General features: G+C 61.5%; 2 protein-coding genes across 13 annotated transcripts; one reads left to right on the top strand and one right to left on the bottom strand.

Moving 5' to 3' along the window:
• The first annotated feature begins 1,338 nt into the window (after positions 1–1,338).
• On the top strand, positions 1,339–5,521 carry FGF22 (fibroblast growth factor 22). The gene is given in 3 exon segments (XM_067730276.1): positions 1,339–1,843; positions 3,901–4,007; positions 4,084–5,521. Coding segments are annotated over 3 exon segments (795 nt in total). The 3' UTR covers positions 4,267–5,521.
• RNF126 (ring finger protein 126) lies at positions 5,498–15,253 on the bottom strand. Of its 12 annotated transcripts, none has more exons than XR_010942590.1 (10): positions 13,003–14,965; positions 11,520–11,591; positions 9,663–9,794; positions 8,695–8,753; positions 8,386–8,449; positions 8,139–8,197; positions 7,202–7,270; positions 7,058–7,127; positions 6,509–6,602; positions 6,224–6,382 (listed from the first exon to the last, which is right to left on the bottom strand). XR_010942590.1 is itself a non-coding variant. In XM_067734549.1 (10 exons), the coding sequence occupies exons 1-9, from the start codon at positions 13,355–13,357 to the stop codon at positions 6,524–6,526; spliced, it is 1,119 nt and encodes a 372-aa protein (XP_067590650.1). In that variant the 5' UTR covers positions 13,358–14,905; the 3' UTR covers positions 6,224–6,382; positions 6,509–6,523. The 12 variants fall into 12 exon arrangements, 9 of the variants coding, with proteins under 9 accessions (XP_067590657.1, XP_067590659.1, XP_067590656.1 ...); XR_010942589.1 differs by having other exon boundaries at positions 8,058–8,197; positions 13,003–14,913; XM_067734549.1 differs by having other exon boundaries at positions 8,058–8,269; positions 8,379–8,449; positions 13,003–14,905.
• Positions 15,254–20,791: the final 5,538 nt, after the last annotated feature.

The raw sequence follows: 20,791 nt of genomic DNA, 5'->3' as shown, positions 1-20,791 counted from the left end.
ACCCCGGTGCTACTTAAAGGTGCCACCTGCATCCATGGCTGTAGAATTGAGCCACCAGGAGCCAAAAGGCAGGGAGCCTGGGATGTGTCCTGTGTGGGGCCTTGGGGAAATCCCTGCCCCTCCTGGGCCTTGGCTCCCCCACCTGTCAATGATGTCGCTTGGCTCTGAGTCTGTGAAGGTTTACTGCACTCACCTCGCAGGGCCCAGGGCACTGGGTGGGTGTGTCTGTAACAGGGTGGCCCCATTCCTACCACCTTGGACATGCAGAGACGGATGCTGGGGACAGGGTGCTGGCCTTGGTCATCAACCCGGTCCCCATCAGCTGGCCTCGGACATGCCCAACTGTCCATCCTCCCATCGGCCACCTTGCTGCCCAACACCTGTGTGCACAGCATATGCTCCAACAGTTCCCCTGCCCCTCCACCCACACTTTCCCCCAGGCCCACCCCTCAGCAAAGCCGCATGCCCCCTGGACCTGGCTCTCAGGAAGCTCTAGTTGGAAGGGTAGACAAGCCCCCCGGGGCATTCCCTGTTCAGGGGCCTGGCTGGCAAGGACAGGCACTCGGGCCAGAACTTCCATCCCAACCTCTGACCCCTGGGCAGTTCCGTCTCTCCCTGTCTCTCTGTCTCTCACACATCTGTCTGTCTCTGTCTCTGTCTCAGCCATCTCTGCCTGTGCAGTCTCATAGACTCTGTCCCTCCATCTTAGTCTCTGTCTATCTCTGCCTCTCAGTCTCTTGTCTCTGTCTTTCTCTGTTTCTGGCTCTTTTTTTTTTTTACCCTTTTAAAAAATTGATGTGTAGTTAATTTACAATGTTGTGTTAGTTTCAGGCATACCGCAAAGTGATTCAGTTATACATATATACTATTCTGTTTTGGATTCTTTTCCATTATAGGTTATTACAAGGCCTGTGCTGTACACCTGGCTCTTTTTTTTTTTTTTTTTGCGGTACACGGGCCTCTCACTGTTGTGGCCTCTCCCGCTGTGGAGCACAGGCTCCAGACGCGCAGGCTCCGCGGCCACGACTCACGGGCCCAGCCGCTCCGCGGCATGTGGGATCCTCCCGGACCGGGGCACGAAGCCGTGTCCCCTGCATCGGCAGGCGGACTCTCAACCACTGCGCCACCAGGGAAGCCCACTGGCTCTGTCTTTATATCTCTCTGTCTCTGGCTCTGTCTCTCCCTCTTTTTGGCTCTGACTCCCGCCGTGTCTCTGTGGCCCGCCTCTCTCACACTCCCGCAGCCCCTGCAGGCCAATCTGGCTACTCACGGACAAGCACCGCCCTCCCCGCCCCGCAAGGCAAACAAACACGCGTGGAGGCCGGAGTGTTTTCCCGAATGGGCCCCGCCCTTGTACTGGCCCCACCCCCGTGGGGAGTCTTCCCGCCCCCTGCGGCTCTGGCCCCGCCCCCCAGGAGCCGCATTGGCCTGTCCCAGACTCTGCAGGGCGGTCAGGCCGCCCTGACCACGGCCCCGCCCCGCATCCTGGCCCACCCACTGTGGCTCTGGCCCCGCCCCCGAGGCGCCCTATTGGCCCCGTCGGGCACTCTGCCCCCCATCTCGCAATGGCAGAGCCGCGGACGCGCGCGGGGAGTCAAGACCAGGCGGCGGCGAGCGGGGCGCGGGGCCATACGCGGCCGCCTGTGGCTGGGCCTGGCGTGGCTACTGCTGGCACGGGCGCCCGGCGCCGCGGGGACCCCAAACAGTCCGCGGAGACCACGCAGCTACATGCATCTGGAGGGCGACGTGCGCTGACGGCGCCTCTTCTCCTCCACCCACTTCTTCCTGTGTGTGGACCCCAGCGGCCACGTGCAGGGCACCCGCTGGCGCGACAGCCCTGACAGTGAGTAGCCGGGGGCGCTGCGCGGGGGCAGGGGTACAGGGCAGATAGGCGGACAATAACAGCAAAGGCAGCAGTAGTAGCAGCAGTGAACTGGGCCCTCTCTCACTTGAGGGAGGGTCCGGAGGCTTCTCTGGCCGTGTGGCGTCAGCCAAGTCATTTCCTGACTGGGGCCTCAGTTTCCTCAACTGTAAAATGGGGTCCAACTCACTTGGAAGGAGGGTTGGACAGTTGGGGTGAAGGTCACAGGGGAAGCTCCCAGCTCTGGTCCTGGCTCAGCAGAAGGGTCTTTGTGAGATAATTGACGTTGGGGTCACAGGACCCATTTACAGAGGGGAAGCTGAGGCTCCCGGAAGGGCCCCCGTGGGCCCAGTACATAATGAGATGGGGGCAGAGCTGGGTTTGAACTCTGAACTCCCCACCCTGCAAAACAAAACTCAGGACCTGCCAGAGTTGGGGACCCCTCTATGTCTTCCTAGACACCCATTTGGCAGATGAGGAAACTGAGGCACAGAGAGGGCAAATGACCTGCCTGAGGTGGGAGGTGGGGGCATGGAGCTAGGGCTCCAAAGTGCCCAGAACCTCATCGAGTTGGAGTCATATCCCTGCTGCCCTGCCCAGCAAGCAGTAGGTGCTCAATAAGTGTTTGTGGAATGTATGAGGCAAGAGGAGATGAAGGGACAAAGGAGGAGGAGGTTGGTGATAAGTGGGAGACCAGGGCGGTCGGTGACCCCAGGCTTGTCTCAGTCTCCCCACATTTTTGAGGCTGGGCAGGGGAGCGGGGGAGCTGAGCCATTGCTGGCCACTGCCTGAATCACCACCATTAGGGCAGATAATCACCCCTGCCCTTCCCACCTGCTTTCATCTGGGGCTCTCAAGGCCCTCATTAGGCTAACTGGACGAGGGCAAGGTCAGGGGGAGTGGCTGGGCCGGTTGCTCAGTGCTGGGCCTGGCCAGGAAGGGTGGCCTCGGGCTGGGGGTGAGGTCTGGCTCTGCTGGGTGACCTGGGACAGTCAGTGCTTCTCTCTGAGCCTCGGTTTCCCCATCTGGGCAGCGATAAGGGTGACAATGAGGAGGTGGGCTTGAGTTGAGCCTCATAAAGAAGGAGCTGGCCATGCACAAGAGGAGCTGAGTGCCTGACCCAGGAAATAGCAGGTGCAAATGTCCTGTGGGACATGAGGTGAGCTGCCCGTCACCTGAGGCATCCGAGTCCAGAGTGAACACCAGAGGGCAAGGCCTTGACTCCAGATTAGGCCCCAGTGCCTGGGTGTGGCTCAGAGAGTGTGGGCTGGGGCTTGTCCCCCAGCTCTGCTTCACTGGATAGGAAACATCAGCTCAGATGGGGCAGGGCTCGCCCAGGGTCATCCATCCACAGACAGGGCCCGAGAAACTGGCTCTGCCACTTCTCAGGCCTCAGTTTTCCCCTGTGGGCACGGTCCACACCTCCCTCCAGGGGCTGCTGTGTGGGCTTGGTGGGATACAATGCCTGGCATACAGTTGGCACTCAAGCAGTGTTAGCGGGTATCATGGATGCGAACACACTGTGCTTTAAACACCCTGTGTCCCACCCCCAGGCCGTTGCCTGGGCCGTACCTCCTGTCTGGAATTGTCTCCCCCATAACCGGCCACGGCCGTGGCTAGCCGAGCTGTCAGGGTCGTTGCCGGGGGTCTACATCTGATAGCAGCAGCTCACCTGGCAGGCACTCACCTCCTCTGGCTTGGTTTTCTCATCCCTGACTAACGGGGCCCTCCCCTGGGCTCCCCGTTGCCCTCCAGAGAAAACCCTGAGCTCTCCCCAATGACTTCCCCCGACCCATCAGGGCCAGTCCTGCCTCAGGCCTTCCCCCTGGCCTGGTGTCCTTCCTCCCCCACCCCGTCACTCCCACGGCCACGGCCACTCCCACGGACCTGCGTGGTCCCTGGTGCATCCCCACGCCCAGCACAGGGCCAGGAGCACGGTAGGTACTTGGGGAATGTTCCCCACACGAATGAATGAATGAAGAGCGGGGTGGGTGGGCAAGTGGGTGGTGGGCGGGCCCTGACCCAGCCCCTCCCCGCAGGCGTCTTCTTCGAGATGCGCTCCATCCGCGTGGGCGTCGTGGCGCTCAAGGCCGTGAACACCGGCTTTTATGTGGCCATGAACCGCCGCGGCCGCCACTCCGGGTCGGTGAGTGCAAGTGCGCCGGGCGGGCTGGGGTGCGTGGGGCGCGCCCGAGTGGGGGCGTGGCCAGGGCCGCTGTGAGCGGGTCTGCGCTAAGTTCCGGGAGCGCATCGAGGAGAAGGGCTACACCTACGAGTCCGTGCCCTGGCGCCACCGCGGCCGGCCCATGTTCCTGGCGTTGGACGGGCGGGAGGCCCCGGGGCGCGGGGTCCGCACGCAGCGACACCACCCGTCCACGCACTTCCTGCCCGTCCTGGTCTCCTGAGGCCCAGGATCCATGAGTGACGGCTGGACCGAGATTCCAGGAGGCGCGCGAGCCGGGCGGGCAGCTGAAGACCGTGGCCGGGGAAGGCCCGATCCGGGCGAGCCCGTGTCTGGTTACTCAGTGGTTTCACATGCGTTGAGCGCCTGCTGTGCTGGGCACTGGGGACACCGCCGGACCCCACAGACGCGGCCGGCCCTCAGGGAGCCCCTGAGTCTGAGGGGACACTGAGCTGAGCAGGGGCCATAGGAGTCTAGTCACAAGCTGGGGTCAGGGAGGCTTTGACAAAAGCACCTGCCAGGCGGGAGACGGGAACTCGGCCACGCGGGGGCCGGGTCTGGGAGGGCACTGCAGGCTGGGCACAGCCAAGCAAAGGCTCGGACCTGGGAACTCATTGGGGTGCCTGGGGCAGCGAGGAGGTGAGGGAGCCTGGGGAACACCGACCCGCCACAGAGTGGCAGGGCCTGGTCCTGGGCCACCGAGCACGTGTCACCTCATGAGGCAGAGGGGACTTCGCAGGTGGGATTAAGTTAAGGCCCCTGAGATGGGGACGACCCTGGATTCCCTGAGGGGCCCAGCATCATCCCAGGGTCCTTATTAGAGGGAGGCTGGCTGGAGGGTCAGAGGCAGAGAGAGACGGGAGATGCTGCGCTGCTGGCTGTGAGGATGCAGGAGGGGCCGCGAGCCAGGGGTGCGGCGCCTCTAGAAGCTGGAAAAGGCGGAACCGATGCTGCCCTGGAGCCTCTGGAGGAACCAGCCCTGCCCACGCCTGCATTTAGCCCCTAAGATGTAAATTGTGACCCCAGGACTGATATGATAAGCGTGTTGTTTTAAGTCACCAAGTTTTGGTGAGTTGTCACAGCTGCCCTTGGAGACGCGAACACGGTGTCCTCAGAGCCCCTCAGATCCGGCAGGGTGTACAGGCTGGGGTGGGGGTGGGGTGTGATCAGCCTCCTGGGGGTTGATCTTCCTCCGAGTTGCAGGGGTGGAGCCAAGAGGGTGCAGGGGAGGCTCCCACCCCTCCCAGCAGCCAGCTTCCACTTCAGAGACAGAAGACCAATATGGGGGGCACTTCCCAGGGCGCAGGCTGGACACTCACCGGCCGAGGCAGCCGTGTGACCCTGATGGGGGACAGCCTGTGGATGACACGCCAGCTGCGAGGGCTCGGCCGGCTCACCTCCCCGGCCCGGGGCTGCGCCCCCCGACGCACACAAGTAACACGCCAACCACCTGCTTTTCTTTCTAAGTAGATGTATTTTTAAATAGCTTTCAAGATACACATATTTTCTCCTTTAAAAAACGTCTGTCAGAGCAGTTTCGTCCTTGTTTTGCTGGTCATCCTGGTGGTCCCGGGGCCCCGAGCTTGGAGTGGGGCGCAACGGCCTGTCCACGCGGTTGGGACCCCAGCCGAGCGACTCCACCCTGTCTCTCCACAGATCATGCAGGGCCGCGAGTGAGCTCAAACGTCCATTTATTTCAAAGCAGTAATAATTTAAAATTATAAAAACCTTTCTGCCGTCGAACACGTAGAGGGTGAGGTCAGAGACAAACAGGAAGGGAGTCAGACGCCCCAGGCGGCATGTGCCTAGCCTGGCCCGCCCGGCCCTGGGGAGGCCGGGCTCCCTCAGCAGCCGGGAGGGGCGGGTCCTCCAAGCCTGTGCCGCGGGGGGGCCCCCGGCGGCACCACAGTCCGTGGGCGCGAGGGGTGCGGGAGTCCGCGGCATCCGCAGTCCCGACCCGCATCCCGGTGCTCGCCCTGGGGGTCGGCTGGGACGCTCAGGAGCTGCTGGCTGGGTTCTCGTTACCGGGCGAGCTGGAGGAGGACGACGAGGAGGAGGAGAAGCTCACGCCCGCCAGGCCCGGGGGGTCGGTGGCCGTGTTCTGTCCTGTGAGGCTCTTTCGACAGACGGGGCAGCTGTCGTGCTTTGTGGGAACAGAGGGGAGAGGGGAGCTGTTCAGAGGTGGGCGGGGCGGGGAGGGTCCCGGGCCGGCCCGCCGCTCACCTGCTCCAGCCAGGGCACGATGCAGCCGTCGTGGAAGAGGTGGTTGCAGGGCAGCTGCCGCACGCGCTCGCCCAACCCGTAGTCATCCTTGCACACGGGGCACTCCAGCCCGGAGCCTGTGGGAGCGGGCAGGCCATGGGGCTCTCAGGGGGGCTTCTCTGCAGCCCCCGCCAGAGGTGTCCCAGGGGATGGAGGGCACACTGGCCTCCGGACCACTGAGAAGGCTGGGCACAGGCGCATACCTACGTGCTCCTCGGTCACGGGGATGGTGGGGAGGGCCTGGATTTTCTCTTTGTCTGCGGGTGGGGGACCCGTGTTTTCAAACTGATTGAGGAGCTGAAACACAAGAGGCCAGAGTGCCGGGAGCTTGTTGGCGGGCGGGCAGGGCCCTCGCCCCACGGGGCTCTGAAATGCAAGGCTGGGTTACCTGCAAAAGCACCGAGGCCCCGTTTGTCCTGGCCCGACCCCCTCAGGGGTCAGAGGTCAGCTGCCCCCAGGAGGCCCAGCCCCGGGCTTCTGCCCACTCTTCTCATCTAGTGAGCGTCACTTCACAGCCGGGGCCGGCAGGCACCTCCCACGGCCGAGGCACCTCCCCAAATCCTCGCGCGGCTACAACCAGGGGACCAGGCGCCAGTGACAAAAATGCTCAGTGGAAGGCCCCAAGGTGGTCACGTCCCCACCTCACAAGTGCCACCAGGGACGCGGACGTGGGAGACGACACCCCGTCCTCCAGGGAGCACGGGCCTATAAAGTCGTCGTGCCCAGTGCCAGCCCCAGGGAGGCCCCTGTACCTGCGTGATGATCGCATCCAGGCCGTTGGCCCCCCAGGCGTAGTCCATTGGGTTTGAATGCAGGACGCCCCTGGGCAAAGAAGTCTGGGGTTCAAGTGGCAGAGGGGCCGGACAGGGCACAGGGGGACCCCCCCAGCTACTCACCAGGGGCCCAGGCCCAGGTTGGGGATGGTGGCCGGGGTGATGATGCCGTTGACCAGCTGCTGGATGATCCTGGAACAGAGCAGCCAGGCCCAAGGTTAGCGCCCTCCCAGGGAGGGGCCGGCGTCAAGGGGCTGGCTTTTCAACTGGTAATAATAAGAACCAAACACGAAAGGCGCCCAAAGGCAGTGTCTTCTTGAGGGCTGCATGGCACCTGTCAATGCACGACTGCATCCAACTCTCATTTTGCAACCTGGGGAAAGCACCGTGGGGGATCCCAGGGGCTTGAGGAACCGTGGGATCAGCCCGGCTGTTCGCGGCGGCCCTGAAACGTGCCGGCTGAGGTCACAGTGAGCCAAGGCTGTGTCCTGAGCTGGACAGGCCTCGGCCTACCTGCAGTCAAGTTCCATCTACAAAGACCCACGAAAGCTCAGCCCCGACTCCTGCAGGGCTGGGACGGGCCTACTAGGTCCTCCTGTCCTCATGACCCCGCACGCGGGAGGGGCAGGGACACTGGACACCGCATACCACTGCTCGCCTGCACCCGGGACGGCTCGTCTGGGCGTGGACCAGCGCATCTCAGCAGATGAAGATGCCCATGGGGCGGAGGCCCCTCTGAGAAGGACGATTGGGGGCGGGGGCGGTGGGGGAGGGCAGGCAGGCAGTGGGCACACAGCTCCTCGGGCCAGCCGGACCCACCGGGGAACTGCCCTGCCCAGGGGACAGCCCCTGAGCCAGCACCCACACCTCCGTGCCCACAGAACCTCCTGGAAGGATAGCTGGCTGCTCTGCCTGAGCGGGGTGGGGCGGGCTCGAAGCCCCGAGCGTCCCGCCCGCGGCCGCCCCCGGGCCCCCTCACCCTTCCAGCGTGGGGACGCCTTCGTGCCGGCCGGTGGTCCGCCTCGCGGTGAGGCGGGCGCGGGGCTGCCGGGCGCCGTACCGGTGCCGGGAGTGCTGCTCTCTCTCCCGCCGGCTCTCGGGGTCCCTGCCGTCGTCGGCCTGTGCCCCGGGGGGGAAGGTGGGAATCTCGAAGCTGTCATCAAAGATGCCGAAAGCAAAGTGCCCGTAGCCCTGCGGCAGCGTGAACAGGGGCTGGTCCACGTTCTGCGGAGAGGAGGGCCGTGACCGCGTGGATGGGGGCGCGGAGGGGGCGGGGGCAGGGAGAGAGGCCACTGCTCACCGCTCACCTCGAACGGCTGCCGGCTCTGGTCCGTGGGGGCTGTGGAGGGGGCCGAGCCATTCTCTGCACTCCTGGGAGGACAGGCGCCGTCAGCAGTGGGACAAAAGCAGGACCCCCCCTACCCATGGGCCTCAGGCCGCCTTCCACAGCCCCTGCCCAGGGCCCGAGGCAGGAGGCTGAGGAACCTAAGGACGGAGGTCCAGCCCAACCCCCACCCAGGTCCAGCCGCTGGCCCTCGTCACGGCCCCCCCGTCCCCCCTACCAGGTTCGGCCAGCGCACCCTCGGGCCAGGGGTCTGTGCCGGGGGCAGCCTTACCTGGTCTCTTCTGGAAGCTCCTCGATAAAGCCAGACTCGCATCTTGGGCAGATGTAATCCTGCAGGAGGAGAGGGCAGCGAGCGTGATCTCTGGGCTGTGGTAGGGCCAGCATGGGCGTCATCTCAAGGCCCTGGGTGTGAACCCGCCAGGTCCGGCCGGGCCGCCCCGGGCAGGGCTGGCGCACAGACGCCCTTGCCCTTGGCTACGGCCTCCGATGCTCCCCTCGCAGGTGGCCTCCTCGACCTCCCATGTCCCCGAGTCCATCAGCCGGTGCTCCCCACAGTGACAGAAGTCACAGTTTCAGGGCCTCCAGTCAGCCGCATCCATCAACAAGCTAGTTGACGTGGGTTCAGCAAACTCTCCCAACTTGGGGGACACGAGAGTGTTCTGTGACACCCTCACCCACACTCGCACAAAAAGGAGGGCGGGGAGAGTGACTAGCGGGGCTCCAGGACTATCTGGGCCTCGGAGCAGATCTGCTCCCAGGAAGGTGGCCACCAAGGGCGGGAGGCACCACCCAGGCAGAGGGACCGGCCTGCGGAACATTCTGGCAGCCCCAGCATGCAGCCCATGACACCAGGCTGGAGCTCGACTCCATCCACACCGGCCACCTGCCCTCCCAGCCCTTGCTTTCCCCAGGCCGGACAGCCAGCGGGCAGAGACCATGATGTTCCAAGGCAGCGGAGAGGGGGACCTGCCCCAGGGACGGCAAGACGTCTGAGCACCAAAGCCGCCACTCTGGCCCAGAACCGGGCCCAGGCCACACGTGTCCCAAAGCCACGCAAACAGGGCGCTGAGCCGCGAGCGTGAGGTCCTTCCACCCGAGGCCAGCCGCGTACCCACGGGGAGAGGCGCGGTTCCTGGGGGCAGAGGGCACCGCTGGCCTTGCCACCCTCTGCGGGGAGCGACGCCGGGGTGCAGCGGGCACGGCCCACCCTGCGGACGGCGGGACCATCACGGTGCATACCGTGTCCCCCCACGTGCCCCGCTCCAGAAAGCAAAGGAAGGTCGAGGATCAGAGGACGCTGTCTGAGCCACGGGGAGGGCGGCTGGAGCTGCACAGGTGATGGGGACTTGTATCCAGAATACCTACAGAACTCTCACAATTCAACAACGAAAAGACAAACACCCTGGTTAAAAAACGGCCAGACAGAATGGCAGCGTGATGAACTGGAAGATCGGGATTGACATACGTACACTAACATGTATAAAATGGATAACTGATAGGAACCTGCTGCATAAAAAAATAAAAATAAAATTCAAAACTTCAAAACAAACACAAAAACCGGACAGAGGATCAGAACAGACGTTTCTCCCAAGATAGACAAGTGGCAACAAGCCAAGAACAGACACACAACACAGGCAACAAGGAAACGCAACCCGAAACCAGCAGGACACACTTCACACCCGCCCCGGACGGCTGGACCCACAAAGCCAGCAGGGACCAGTGCGGGGAGGAGCTGGAGGAATCGGAGCCCCTACATGGCCGGTGGGGGCGTGAAACGGGGCAGCGTCCTCGGAAAACAGCCACAGTCACCCCACGACCCTGATTCCACAGCCAGGTGCCCACCAGAGGCAACGGAGACGCACGTCCACAGCAGCCAAAGGTGGACACAACCTAAGTGTCCACCAGCGGATGACGGACAAACACCACATGGTCCCTCCACACACGGGAGCATCACTCGGCCACGTAAAGGGGTGAAGCCTCGACACTCACTACCACGTGGATGGACCCTGACAACAGGATGCTCAGTGAGAGAAGCCAGACACAGAAGGACACACAGTGTGTGATCCATTGATGGGAAACGTCCAGAACAGGCCAATCCACAGACACAGAGAGTGGACTAGTGGTTGTCAGGGGCCGTGGTGACAGCTGATGGGCACAGGGCTTCTGTTTGGGGTGATGGAATGTTCTGGACTTGGACAGAGGTGACTGCTGGCTTCAGGACTCTGAGTGGACTGAACACACCAACGTGTATGCTTTAAGTGGGTGGTGTATCGCAATAATGCTGAGCCAGAAACAACAGGGATGGCAGTGCTCTGCCCTCCTGAGCAGGGGCGAGGGGCCCAGGGGAGGCTCCCCTACACAGTGAGTGGCCATGACAGTAGTCACTGGCGTGGGATTTCCAGGGCCGGCGGGGACATCACTCAGGGGCTCCTCCTAAGGCCCCCCAGCCAGCCCTCAACCTGTTGTTTATTTCAACGTTTCACAGGGTGCAAAACGTGGCCACAGGAGGCTTTGTGATGGGTGACCAGGGTTCTCACCCCCTCTGCCCAGCCCCCGGGGGGAGGGCAATGGACACAGGCAAACGTGGCTGCAGGTGAGTCTGTGGTGACCGAGGTTAGGAAGCTGGGAACCAGACGGCCCCTGAACACAAGCTCACAGGCAAGCTAGGACTCTGGCCTGCCCACACCACCAGGGTCTGATCTAGGTCAGCAGGCAGGTCCAGAACCTCACTGGAGCCTGGCAGAACCCCCGTGAGAAGCATCTCTCTCTCTCCCCTGGGGACCCTGCCTGCCCCAGGCCCGCACCCTGCCCCAGGGTGAGCCTGGAAGAGCCAGGGCGGGGCCGGCGCCACACCCTGCTGGAGATCGGGCACCCCCTCTTCCACTCTTGAGGCTCGCCACTGCTCCTGGGTGCCTGAGAGCCTGTCACCTCGCCATTCTCTGGAGTCCCTGTGTCTCCCTGAGCCCAAGTGCTCCCCACCTCACCTTGCAGCCCCAGAACAACCCAGCCCGGCCACGCCCACTCCCAGCTCCCCCCATCTCTGGGCCTCTGCCATCCCCTGTCCCCTGTGTCCCCTCGATCCGAGCAGATATCTACCTGGCTTGCTCCCTCTTGGAAGCTGGGTCTGCTCAAACATCACCTCCCGGCTGCAAGCCTCGGTCTCCCCATCTGCAAATGGAGGGTGGCCTCAACCCCAGGCTCTGGAATCCGGCAGCCGCGGCTGTCCTGCAGCTCAGTGCTGGCTGTGGTCAGGCCCTGCTCTGCGCCCTCCATCCTTGGAGAGCCCCACGCCCTGAGACTGAGTGGCCTGGCTGAGCAGTGCTCGCCCCGCACCCAGGGATTCAGGCAGGGCCCCGGGCTCTGCTCGCAGGCGGTGGGGAAGGCCCAGACCCTGATCTTCCAATGCTCTCCTCCAAGGGCGTGTCCCTGAGATTTTTATTACATCACTGTGTAATAAAAGCGGTGGAAACCCTGGGATGGAGTGCTCGCTCCCCACAGGGCAGGGCCTGTCTCCCTCGCAGAACCCTAGCTCGTGAGCACCTGTTCCTAGCCGAAGACTCCTCATCTTGAGGAGATGGCCGGCAAGAGGGCCATCCAGTCATCATCACCACGGCAACAGCCGCCGACCGGCAGACGAGTGCTACAGTGCTACGTTTACTGAGCGTTTGCTCCCTGTGCTCGGCCAGCTGGGGCCCTCAGAGACAGGCCTCACCCTTCACGCGCCCTTTCACACCACGTGCAGACCCAGGGTCCCCGGCCAGGCGCGTGTGGTGAAGCTGGGGACGCTGAGGTGGGAGCTGGAGAGATGCTGGCCTCGGCGGGCCCAGGGCCCCCAGAAAGGGTTGGGGCGCAGAGCTGCGGGGGGTATGTGAGCTCAGGTCCAGATACAGACCTGACGAGACTCCCCACGCCCCTGCAGCCCCTCGTGCTCCCAGCCTGACCTCACCAGCCCACAGACCCCAGGGGCAACCCTCCTCAGATGTCACTGGGCCCACCCAGACCCCGTGGGCAAGTGCCCCTGCCCCGCAGCACTCTCTTCTGCGTCTTAGCAGCTGCCACACAAAGCGCATTCACGCCCCTCTGTCCTCCCCAGCGTCTGTGAGCCCCACGCATGCTGCTGAATGCCGGGGTGCAGCACCGTCCCGGGGCCTCGCATCACCTGGGCCCGCTAAGTGCCGGCAAGCGCCCATCGACGTGACACATGGGCCCACCCTGCCGGGGGTGCGCCTCACTTCAGCCTCCAACGGCACCGGGAGGCTTGGAGGTGCAGCCGGGGAGCCCCACAGTGTGGCTCTGTCTGGCACCCCTCGTCCAGCCGCCCCTCTGGGGCTCAGCCCCCTGCTGCACCCCCAGACTCCCGCCCTGTGGGGCAGCCCTCATCTCTGGGCCCCTGGGTCTCAACTCCAGGCGCAGGGCTGAGCCTCCCTGGGCCTCGGCAGCAGCGGGGGAAATGGGTGCCCTCGGCAGCAGCACAGCACGCCGGGTGGGTGGGGGCCCAGCCTGCTCCCCAGCGGCTCTGTGTGGAGGACAAGGTGCGGGTGCACAAGGCTGGGGACACACACGCGCCTTCTCTCCTCACCCTGATGGCCCTCCGAGGCAGCTGCCAGGTCCTGTCCCCGTCCTCCGACCCTGCTCAGGGACACTTCTGAGAGGAAGACAGGGGTCATCCACAGGACAGCAGGCCTCAACAAGGCCACCCGTGGTGGTGGGCCAAACCCCAAACACCACCTGGTCCACCCACCCGCGGGGCCCGCCCGCGGACGGCCCATGTCCACCTCGTCCCTGGTGCTCCCGTTTCCTGGGGGAATCGAGTCTGGGCCTGCGCACCTGCGCAGAGGCCTCCGGATCGGCCAGCCGGTCCGGTTCCTGCTCCCACACGCCCGCTCCAGGCAGGCACCAGCCCCTCCCCGGCTTCCCGGGCCCCCCCTGCCCATGCGTGCCCGTCAAGCACAGGGGTGCCCTCGCCAACCCGTCTGACAGGCGAGGAGACCGAGGCCCAGGGCGTCTGGGCTGCTGGGAGGAAGCCTGCGGGCAGAGGGCCGCGACAGCAGGTCAGGAGGAGCAGCTCAACACCAGCCAGCGTCTCACTGCACACCAACCTCGGGCCGGTTTCCCGTGAACAGAGGTCCGTGCTGGCGGGCGGCCGGGGCTGGGGGGCAGGGGTGGTGGTGGTGGCGGGGAGCGCAATTGCTGGTGGGGCACTTCCAACGTCACCACGTTAAGAGCCCACCTTCCTGCCCCCGAGAACACCAAGTGCGCCCCTTACTCATAAACAGACACCCACTCTACTGGGCCTCTTCCAATCCCGTCCCAAACTCCACGCCGGTCCCCTCCCTGCCATTATTTGCGCTTAACAGAATTTACCAAGTTCCCGATCAAATATTTGCCAATCGCTTGTTCAGCGTTGGCTCCCTATAAACTGGGAGGGCAAAGGTCATGGCTACCTTGTCACCACTGGATCCTGTCTGTGACTAGGAAAAACCCCGCTAGCCCAGTGACAGTCGGAAAAGATCAGGGTCCTTCGGGGCCAGGACCCGGGCCCCAGGCTGGCCCCAGGAGGGGAGGCCAAAACAGCTAGCAACACAGACTGCTCGGCCCCAGGCTTCCGATGGCTCTGGACAGGCCACTCTGGGGCAAGCCTGAGACCCAGGGCCTGTCCAGGGCTCACAACAGCTGCGAGGGGCTGCGTGCAGCTCCTCCAGGCTGGGGACTGTCCTGCGACCAGCCCCTTCCTGCCAGTCGAGGAAACCAGACCCATTGCTGGGGCGTGCAGGGAGCCGGAAGACGCAGAAGGAGGACTTCTTCCGGGACGCTGGAGTGGGGGAGTGGGGCAAGTCTCAGCTCCTCAAGTCTGCTCATGCACCCAGGGTTTCGATTTATGCACCCCCGCCAAGCCCCTTGCCTCTGGAAGCCACACCACCTCTACCCTTTCTCTCCTCCTGGGCCCAGGCACTCCTCTCTCCTCCAAACCCTGACTCTAGCTCAGTCTCCTCTGAAGCTGGGATTATGTCCACCAACTCCTCCTGCCTCCCCCAAGAAAGCCCACAGCTGCAAAGGCAGGACTAAGAGCCTGGCTCTAAAATCAACCAGGTGACCAAGGAGAGCTGGTACTCTATCAATCGTTGCCACCTGCAGCTCCTTCCCCTGGTCAACCGCACCGCCCGCTTCTTGCTCCCCGGGAGCTAGCCGAGCGGCAAATGCCGGGAGCGGGGCCGCCGTGCCTTCAGTCTTCCACCCGTGCAGCGGGGGAGGGTCGGCCGGGAGCTGGGGCACTGATCCCATCCTGGACCTACCGACTCGGAACTTCCGGGCTGAGAGGTCTGGAAACCGAGCCTTTCACGAGCAGCCCTCCCGCGGCCTCCACCCGGGCGAGGGCGCAGGGCCCACCTGGGTGCAGGCCCCCACCCCCGGGAGGCAGAAGAACGCAGGATTGGGCCGCCGTCGGGCCCGGGAGAGCGGCGACTCCCTCCCACGAGGCGGCCGCGGCGCCGACCGCGCTCGGGGCCGGCCCCGTTCCCTCCCGGCCGCCGGCCCAGCTGCGCCACCAGGGCCGCCCGCTTCCGGGCCCTCCGCGGGGACCTCAGTTTCCCCGTCCGAGCCAGCTCGCCTCAGGCTGAGGCAAAGGCCCCCGCCCGCCTGGCCTGGGCCTCACCGGCAGGCGCGGCACGATCTCGACCGAGCAGCAGTGACAGAAGTACCGTCCGGGCTGCGGTGACGCCTCGGCCATGGCCACCGCCGCCTCCTCCGCGCCGCCCGCCCCCCGCGCGGCACTCGCCGCCCGCCGCCGGCCGTTTGCTGCTCCCTCGCCGGCCGACGCTCCCGCGCACGCTCACGCAAGGCACGCAGGGCACGCACGGCGTGAGACAGGGAAGGGCGGCGGAAGCGGAGCAGGCGACGCACGCGGCGGGCGGTGGCCCGGGCGACGGTGGCTGCCGAGGGGCAAACTAGGAGCGGGCGCAGGGCCGGGGCGGGGCCAGGCTGTGGGGATGGCAGGGGGGCGGGTCCTGAGGGGGCGAGGCCGAGTACCCTTGGCAAACCTGGATCAGGGCCCGGGGTGGGGTTGGGGGCGGGGCCGAAGGCTGCGGGAAAGGCCGAAGGCGGGTCTTGGGCGGGTCCGAGCCCCTCCTCTTCTACAAATCTACAAAGGTCCCCGCTTCCCTCATTATTGCTCTTATTGCCAAGTCCCACCTTTCTCTTACCTTTCTGTCCTCACTGTACCTGGGACGCTCTTGAGCGCTCTCACCTCCGGGCCTTTGCACTGGCTGTGCCCCTACCCGGTGCACCGTTCCCAAGACACCTGCGTGGCTTCCTAACCCACACGTTTCAAGTCTTTGCTCAAATGTCCATCTATTGAGGCGCCCTCCGCAATAGCACTCATTTCCGCCTGATAAACTGTAGGGTCAGCTCCACAACAGAAGGGATTTTTGTATCTTGTTCCCAGCTGGACTCAGAACAGTGCCTGGCACACAGGCAATCCATAAACATTCGTTGAATGCATACAGACAGGAGACCCATTCCTGAATCAAGGAGGGCTGCCCTCCCATGTCTCAGTGTGGCACATGGGATAAGAGAGTCTGAGGCCTGCCAGGTATGGCCTTGTTTCCATGATGTCTTCGGGTGAGAAGAGGGCAGAAAACCTAAACCCCCCAAAAAATTAATCAGCAGGCCAGGGTCATTTCTGAGGTTAGTTCTAGGCCAATCATGCACTTATTTCTTTATCCACTCGACAAACTTTCATTGAGCTCCTGTAGTATGCCAGACCCTTTGCTGGGTGCAAGGACACAGCAGGGGCAATCACAGACTCAACAGGCAATAAAAGCGGTTTTCTGAAGTACTCCATGTCTGGAGGAGACAGAGCTGGTTGCAGATACCCTCCAGCCCCGTGAGGTTGAGCCGGAGGATGAGTCCCTAGAGTAGACTTGGTTCAGCCTGGGGAGACAGACAGGACTTCCCAGGGGAGAGGACATTGGAGCCAGGGCTTTGAAGAACGAATAGGAGTTGGTTGGAGTTGCGCTTCCTGCTGAAGGGAGCATTGGAGCACGAGTGTCAAGGAATTACAAATTGGAGCCTGTGTATAAACGATTTTGAATGTCAAGAGACTAGGAACAGGGACTTGTCTGCCAGCCACCATTTTGTACCCCTCAAGGCTCAGTGATTCCAAGCCATTCCTGCTCTGACCACCAGAGAGCGCCCCAACCCTGTTGCTGGGAAACCAGGCAACACCCACCCACCCCTGCCCCGCCCCCCAGGATGGGCCTTTTGCCTCAGGCCGTTAATGCCTAGCCCTGGGCTTTTTTCGCACCGAAGACATATATTCATTCATTCATCCTAAAGAAGTTTGTTTTTTTAGTGTGAGTTTTCTTGTTTGTTTGTTTGTTTTACCGCGCAGCTTGTGGAGTCTTAACTCCCCAACCAGGGATTGAACCCTGGGCCCTCGGCAGTGAGAGCACATAGTCCTAACCACTAGACTGCCAGGGCATTCCCCATCCTGCAGAAGTTTATGAGGTACTGCCCAAGAGGCCTTGGAGTTAGCGGGCATGCGTTCAAATCCCACCAAGTCACACTGGCTCTGTGGTCCTGGGCAACTCGCTTAACCTCTCTGGGCAGGCGGCAGAAACTGCCTCTCAGGGTTGTGAGATTGGATTAGGCTTGGGGCACCTGTTGGTACCCAAAACACCTCCTCACTGGGCCCTGCTGCCTGCCCTGAGTTTATCTGCCCCTCTCCCACCCCTCCCCAGCCCAGTCTCATTGGCCCCCATGGGTAGGCCAATCTGTATCCCACCTCAGGGCATTTGCCTGGTCATGCCCTCTGCTGGGAGTGCCATTCCTACCTTCCCTTCTCTTTACCTGCTTCTCATGAGGCTGCCCCTACGCTATCCTGGGGGAGCCCACATCTCCTGCTGCACCCGGCTGCCCAGTGCCTTCTTCCCTCTCCCCCTGCCACGGCCACTCCTGGATCCAGGAGTTATCAGTGGTGTCTCCCAATATGTGAAGCCAATACCCTGCATATAGTAGGTGCTCAAAAGCACCTCAGCGCCAGGCCTGCACAGGGTGCTGGGGATACAGTGGGAACAAGAATATGGGGTTTTGTATATAATAAAACTAAGAGCTCAGGATGTGCCAGGCCTGAAGTTTAATCCTCACACAAGCACCATGATGTGGGAAAAATGAAGACTCCCATTTTACAGATGAGGAGACTGAGGCTCAAACATGGTCATATAGCAGACTCCACCATTGGACCTCTGGGTCTGGGCTACTTGCCCTGCTGGTCACCCTGGGACTGGGGCATTTGAATTCAAGAAATCGGGCCACTGTCTGCATGTGATCCAGTGTTCCTGAGGTTCTTGGGCCTCAGGCATCCATTTGTGACTGGTGGCCACCTTGCTGCTGCCACTGATGGGACAGACTTGTGAGGGGTGCCCTGGCCACCCCAGGGCTCTCTGATTGCGGGGTGCAGCGAGACACAGGTGCCTCCTGATGGGTTCTCAGCATTTTCTTGAAAAGTCTTTGAAAGTGGATTATGAGGTAACCCCTCAGGACAGAACCATGTCACACACACCCCCCGCCCAAGTCACTGACTTGGGTTCAAATCAAGCCTCTGGGAGGGACCTTTGGAGGCTTTGGAGCTGGAGAAAGCAGTGCTGTTACCCACCTTGCAGGCAGGCCACCGCTCCACCGAGCATTATTTCAACAGGTATGAGTACACTGCTATCTGCTCATGCATTTGGGGGTTTGCTTTCTATTCTTTTATTTAAATATTTTCTTATGTCCTTTTTTTCTTTATATTTGTTGGTTTGTGTTTTTTATTTCTATTTTTCATTTGCTTTTTAAAAATTAATTTATTTTTGGCTGCATTCGGTCTTCGTTGCTGCACGCGGGCTTTCTCTAGTTGTGGCGAGCAGAGGCTACTCTGTTGTGGTGCGCAGGCCTCTCATTGCGGTGGCTTCTCTTGTTGCGGAGCACAGGCTCTAGGTGCGCGGGCTTCAGTAGTTGTGGCTCGCAGGCTCTAGAGTGCAAGCGCACGGGCTTAGTTGGTCCGTGGCATGTGGGATCTTCCCGGACCAGGGTGTGAACCTGTGTTCCCTGCATTGGCAGGCAGATTCGTAACCACTGCGCCACCAGGGAAGCCCCATTTGCTTTTTTGTTTGTTTGATTTTGATTTCTGTTGATACTTTTTGAGTTGTGCTTTTTCCTTTTTTTCACTTTTTTGGGGTTTTTTTTGCGGTACGCGGGCCTCTCACTGCTGTGGCCTCTCCCGTTGCGGAGCACAGGCTCCGGACGCGCAGGCTCAGCGGCCATGGCTCACGGGCCCAGCCGCTCCGCGGCATGTGGGATCCTCCCGGACCAGGGCATGAACCCGCATCCCCTGCATCGGCAGGCGGACTCTCAACCACTGCGCCACCAGGGAAGCCCCACTTTTTAATTCATATGTTTTAGTTTGTGGAATGGGTTTGTTTTTTAACTTTGTTTTTTATTTGTTGGTTTGGAGATATAAACACACACAGTAATTCCTCAGAGTTCTGTTCAAATGGCCTGACGTGGACCCCTGAGTCACCCATACCCAGACCAGGACCCAGGACCCTGCAGCCCCAGAACCTCCGATATTCCCCAAGCTATTCCCCAGGAGGGTAGTCACCATCATGTTAGATCAAACTTCCTTCATTTCTAGCTGCTCAAAGAATCTTTCAGGAATAAGCCGTCAGAACAGGGACGGGGAAGCCAGTGGGGAAGATGGATGCCTCCATTCTCTCTCTCCTGATGAATGTCCCTTGAGCGCTGCTCAAAAGTTGTTACTTTAAACAATTTCTAACTTGCAGAAAAGTTTCAAGAATAATACAAAGGGTATTATTGACCCGGGCGTCCTTGACCCAGACGCCCCAGTGGTTGACATTTTTTGCTCTCTCTCTGTGTCTGTGTGGAATTTCAGGCAACGTTACTGCCCCCACGCCCCTTTATCCCAAACACGACCAGGCGTACTTCCAAAAGCAGGCCTCTCTCTTACCTGAAACAGTAGCACGTTTACCAAATTGGGTAATCAGCTTTCAGGGCTTTACCAAGGCTGCCCCACACCCACACCCACCCCCGGAAAAGGGGGTGGGGCCCCTCCACCTCTCAGCCTGGCAGGGACAGAGACCACCATGCAATCCCTCAATCAAGATGCTGGTGGAGGATCGACAGTGAGCCAGGAGCAAGAACACAACCGGGATGCAGCAACAAATGTCTGCGAAACTAGCCACGCTCTCAACAATACTGAGCGCCGTGATGCGCAGAATAAAGGCCCCCAAATACGTCTGATTTCAGCTCCTGTCGGACTCCTGATCTCCAGAAGTAATAAATGTGTGCTATTTTCAGCAGCTAAATTTACGGCACTTTGTTAAAGCAGCAAACAGGAAACTCATACGTCAAGCTATACTGGGTCACCTCCAGACACAGTCCGCCTGGGCATTTGTGACTTTCCTTGAAACCCCACCCCCAACAGGCCATTGGCCAGTGCTGTATCACATGGTTGTGCCTGACAGCCCGTCAACTCTGTTCAACCAATCAGAATTCACCTCTGGGCTGAGGGCGGGCCCTACCTTCTGCCGCAAACGTGGCCGCCAGATTCCTGCGTAAAATCCCGTTATCTGCTGTAGGGAAGGGGATGGGGTGGGGACATTCGGGGGTAACGTGGTAAAGTAGCTGCGGGAAGGGGCATGAAGGGAGCAGGCTCAGAAGCAAGGGCTTCAAACCCAGGCCGGCAAGCCTGGACTCCATCCAGGGGCTATGGGGAGCCATGGGTGGCGTTTGGAGCAGGGACCGTACGTACGATGGGGGCGTTATAATGCCCAGCTCTGTTCAGAGATCTCCCATGCTATCTACCGTGGCCGAGTCTTCAGTGCTGCCTTGGTTATCATCATATGCCCCATTAGGGAACAAGCAAGGCCTTGCTTCCCACAGCCTGGAGCGTTTCACGTCTAGTCCAAGGGCTGCAGATGCTAAGTTCATGTGGAGTCTATCACAAGTATTCTTCTGGCTTGAGTAATATGGGATCGGGTGACCCTGAGCGTTCCGGACCAGGCCACGCATGACCTGCGTCCTGGACGCAGTGGCACATCAGGGTGTGTGTGATTCCTACAGCCCCTGCAGAACCCGCTGCTCTGGATTCTAAAGGCTCCGCTTGAATAAAATGTAAACGGGCTTATTGTAAGCTGGTTTTGTCCACAGCAAGTGATAGAAACGCCTCTTAAACCAGCTTTATCTAATTGGGGAGGCAGAGTTCAGGCACAGCTGGATCCAGGACCTCCAAGAACAGCACAGGGCATTGCTGCTGCCTCTCTTGGCTCAGTGTCCCACTGCGCCGGCCTCTCCCTGGCCATTGGCAGGAGCCA

The sequence above is a fragment of the Pseudorca crassidens genome, chromosome 3 (assembly GCF_039906515.1).
Source record: "Pseudorca crassidens isolate mPseCra1 chromosome 3, mPseCra1.hap1, whole genome shotgun sequence".
Lineage (NCBI taxonomy): Eukaryota > Metazoa > Chordata > Mammalia > Artiodactyla > Delphinidae > Pseudorca > Pseudorca crassidens.
The sequence above is the reverse complement of the archived record's forward strand: the minus strand, read 5'-3'. Positions and strand labels throughout refer to the sequence as shown.

Bases quoted from the DNA above. Each gene is read 5' to 3' on its own strand.
- RNF126 (XM_067734549.1), bottom strand. From the start codon at position 13,357: ATGGGCAGGGGGGGCCCGGGAAGCCGGGGAGGGGCTGGTGCCTGCCTG. The intron at 8,754-9,662 runs GTATGCACCGTG...CTCCTCCTGCAG, and splicing joins GGGGCACGTGGGGGGACACG to GATTACATCTGCCCAAGATG. The intron at 7,271-8,057 runs GTGAGGGGGCCC...GCTCTGTTCCAG, and splicing joins GGCGTCCCCACGCTGGAAGG to GATCATCCAGCAGCTGGTCA.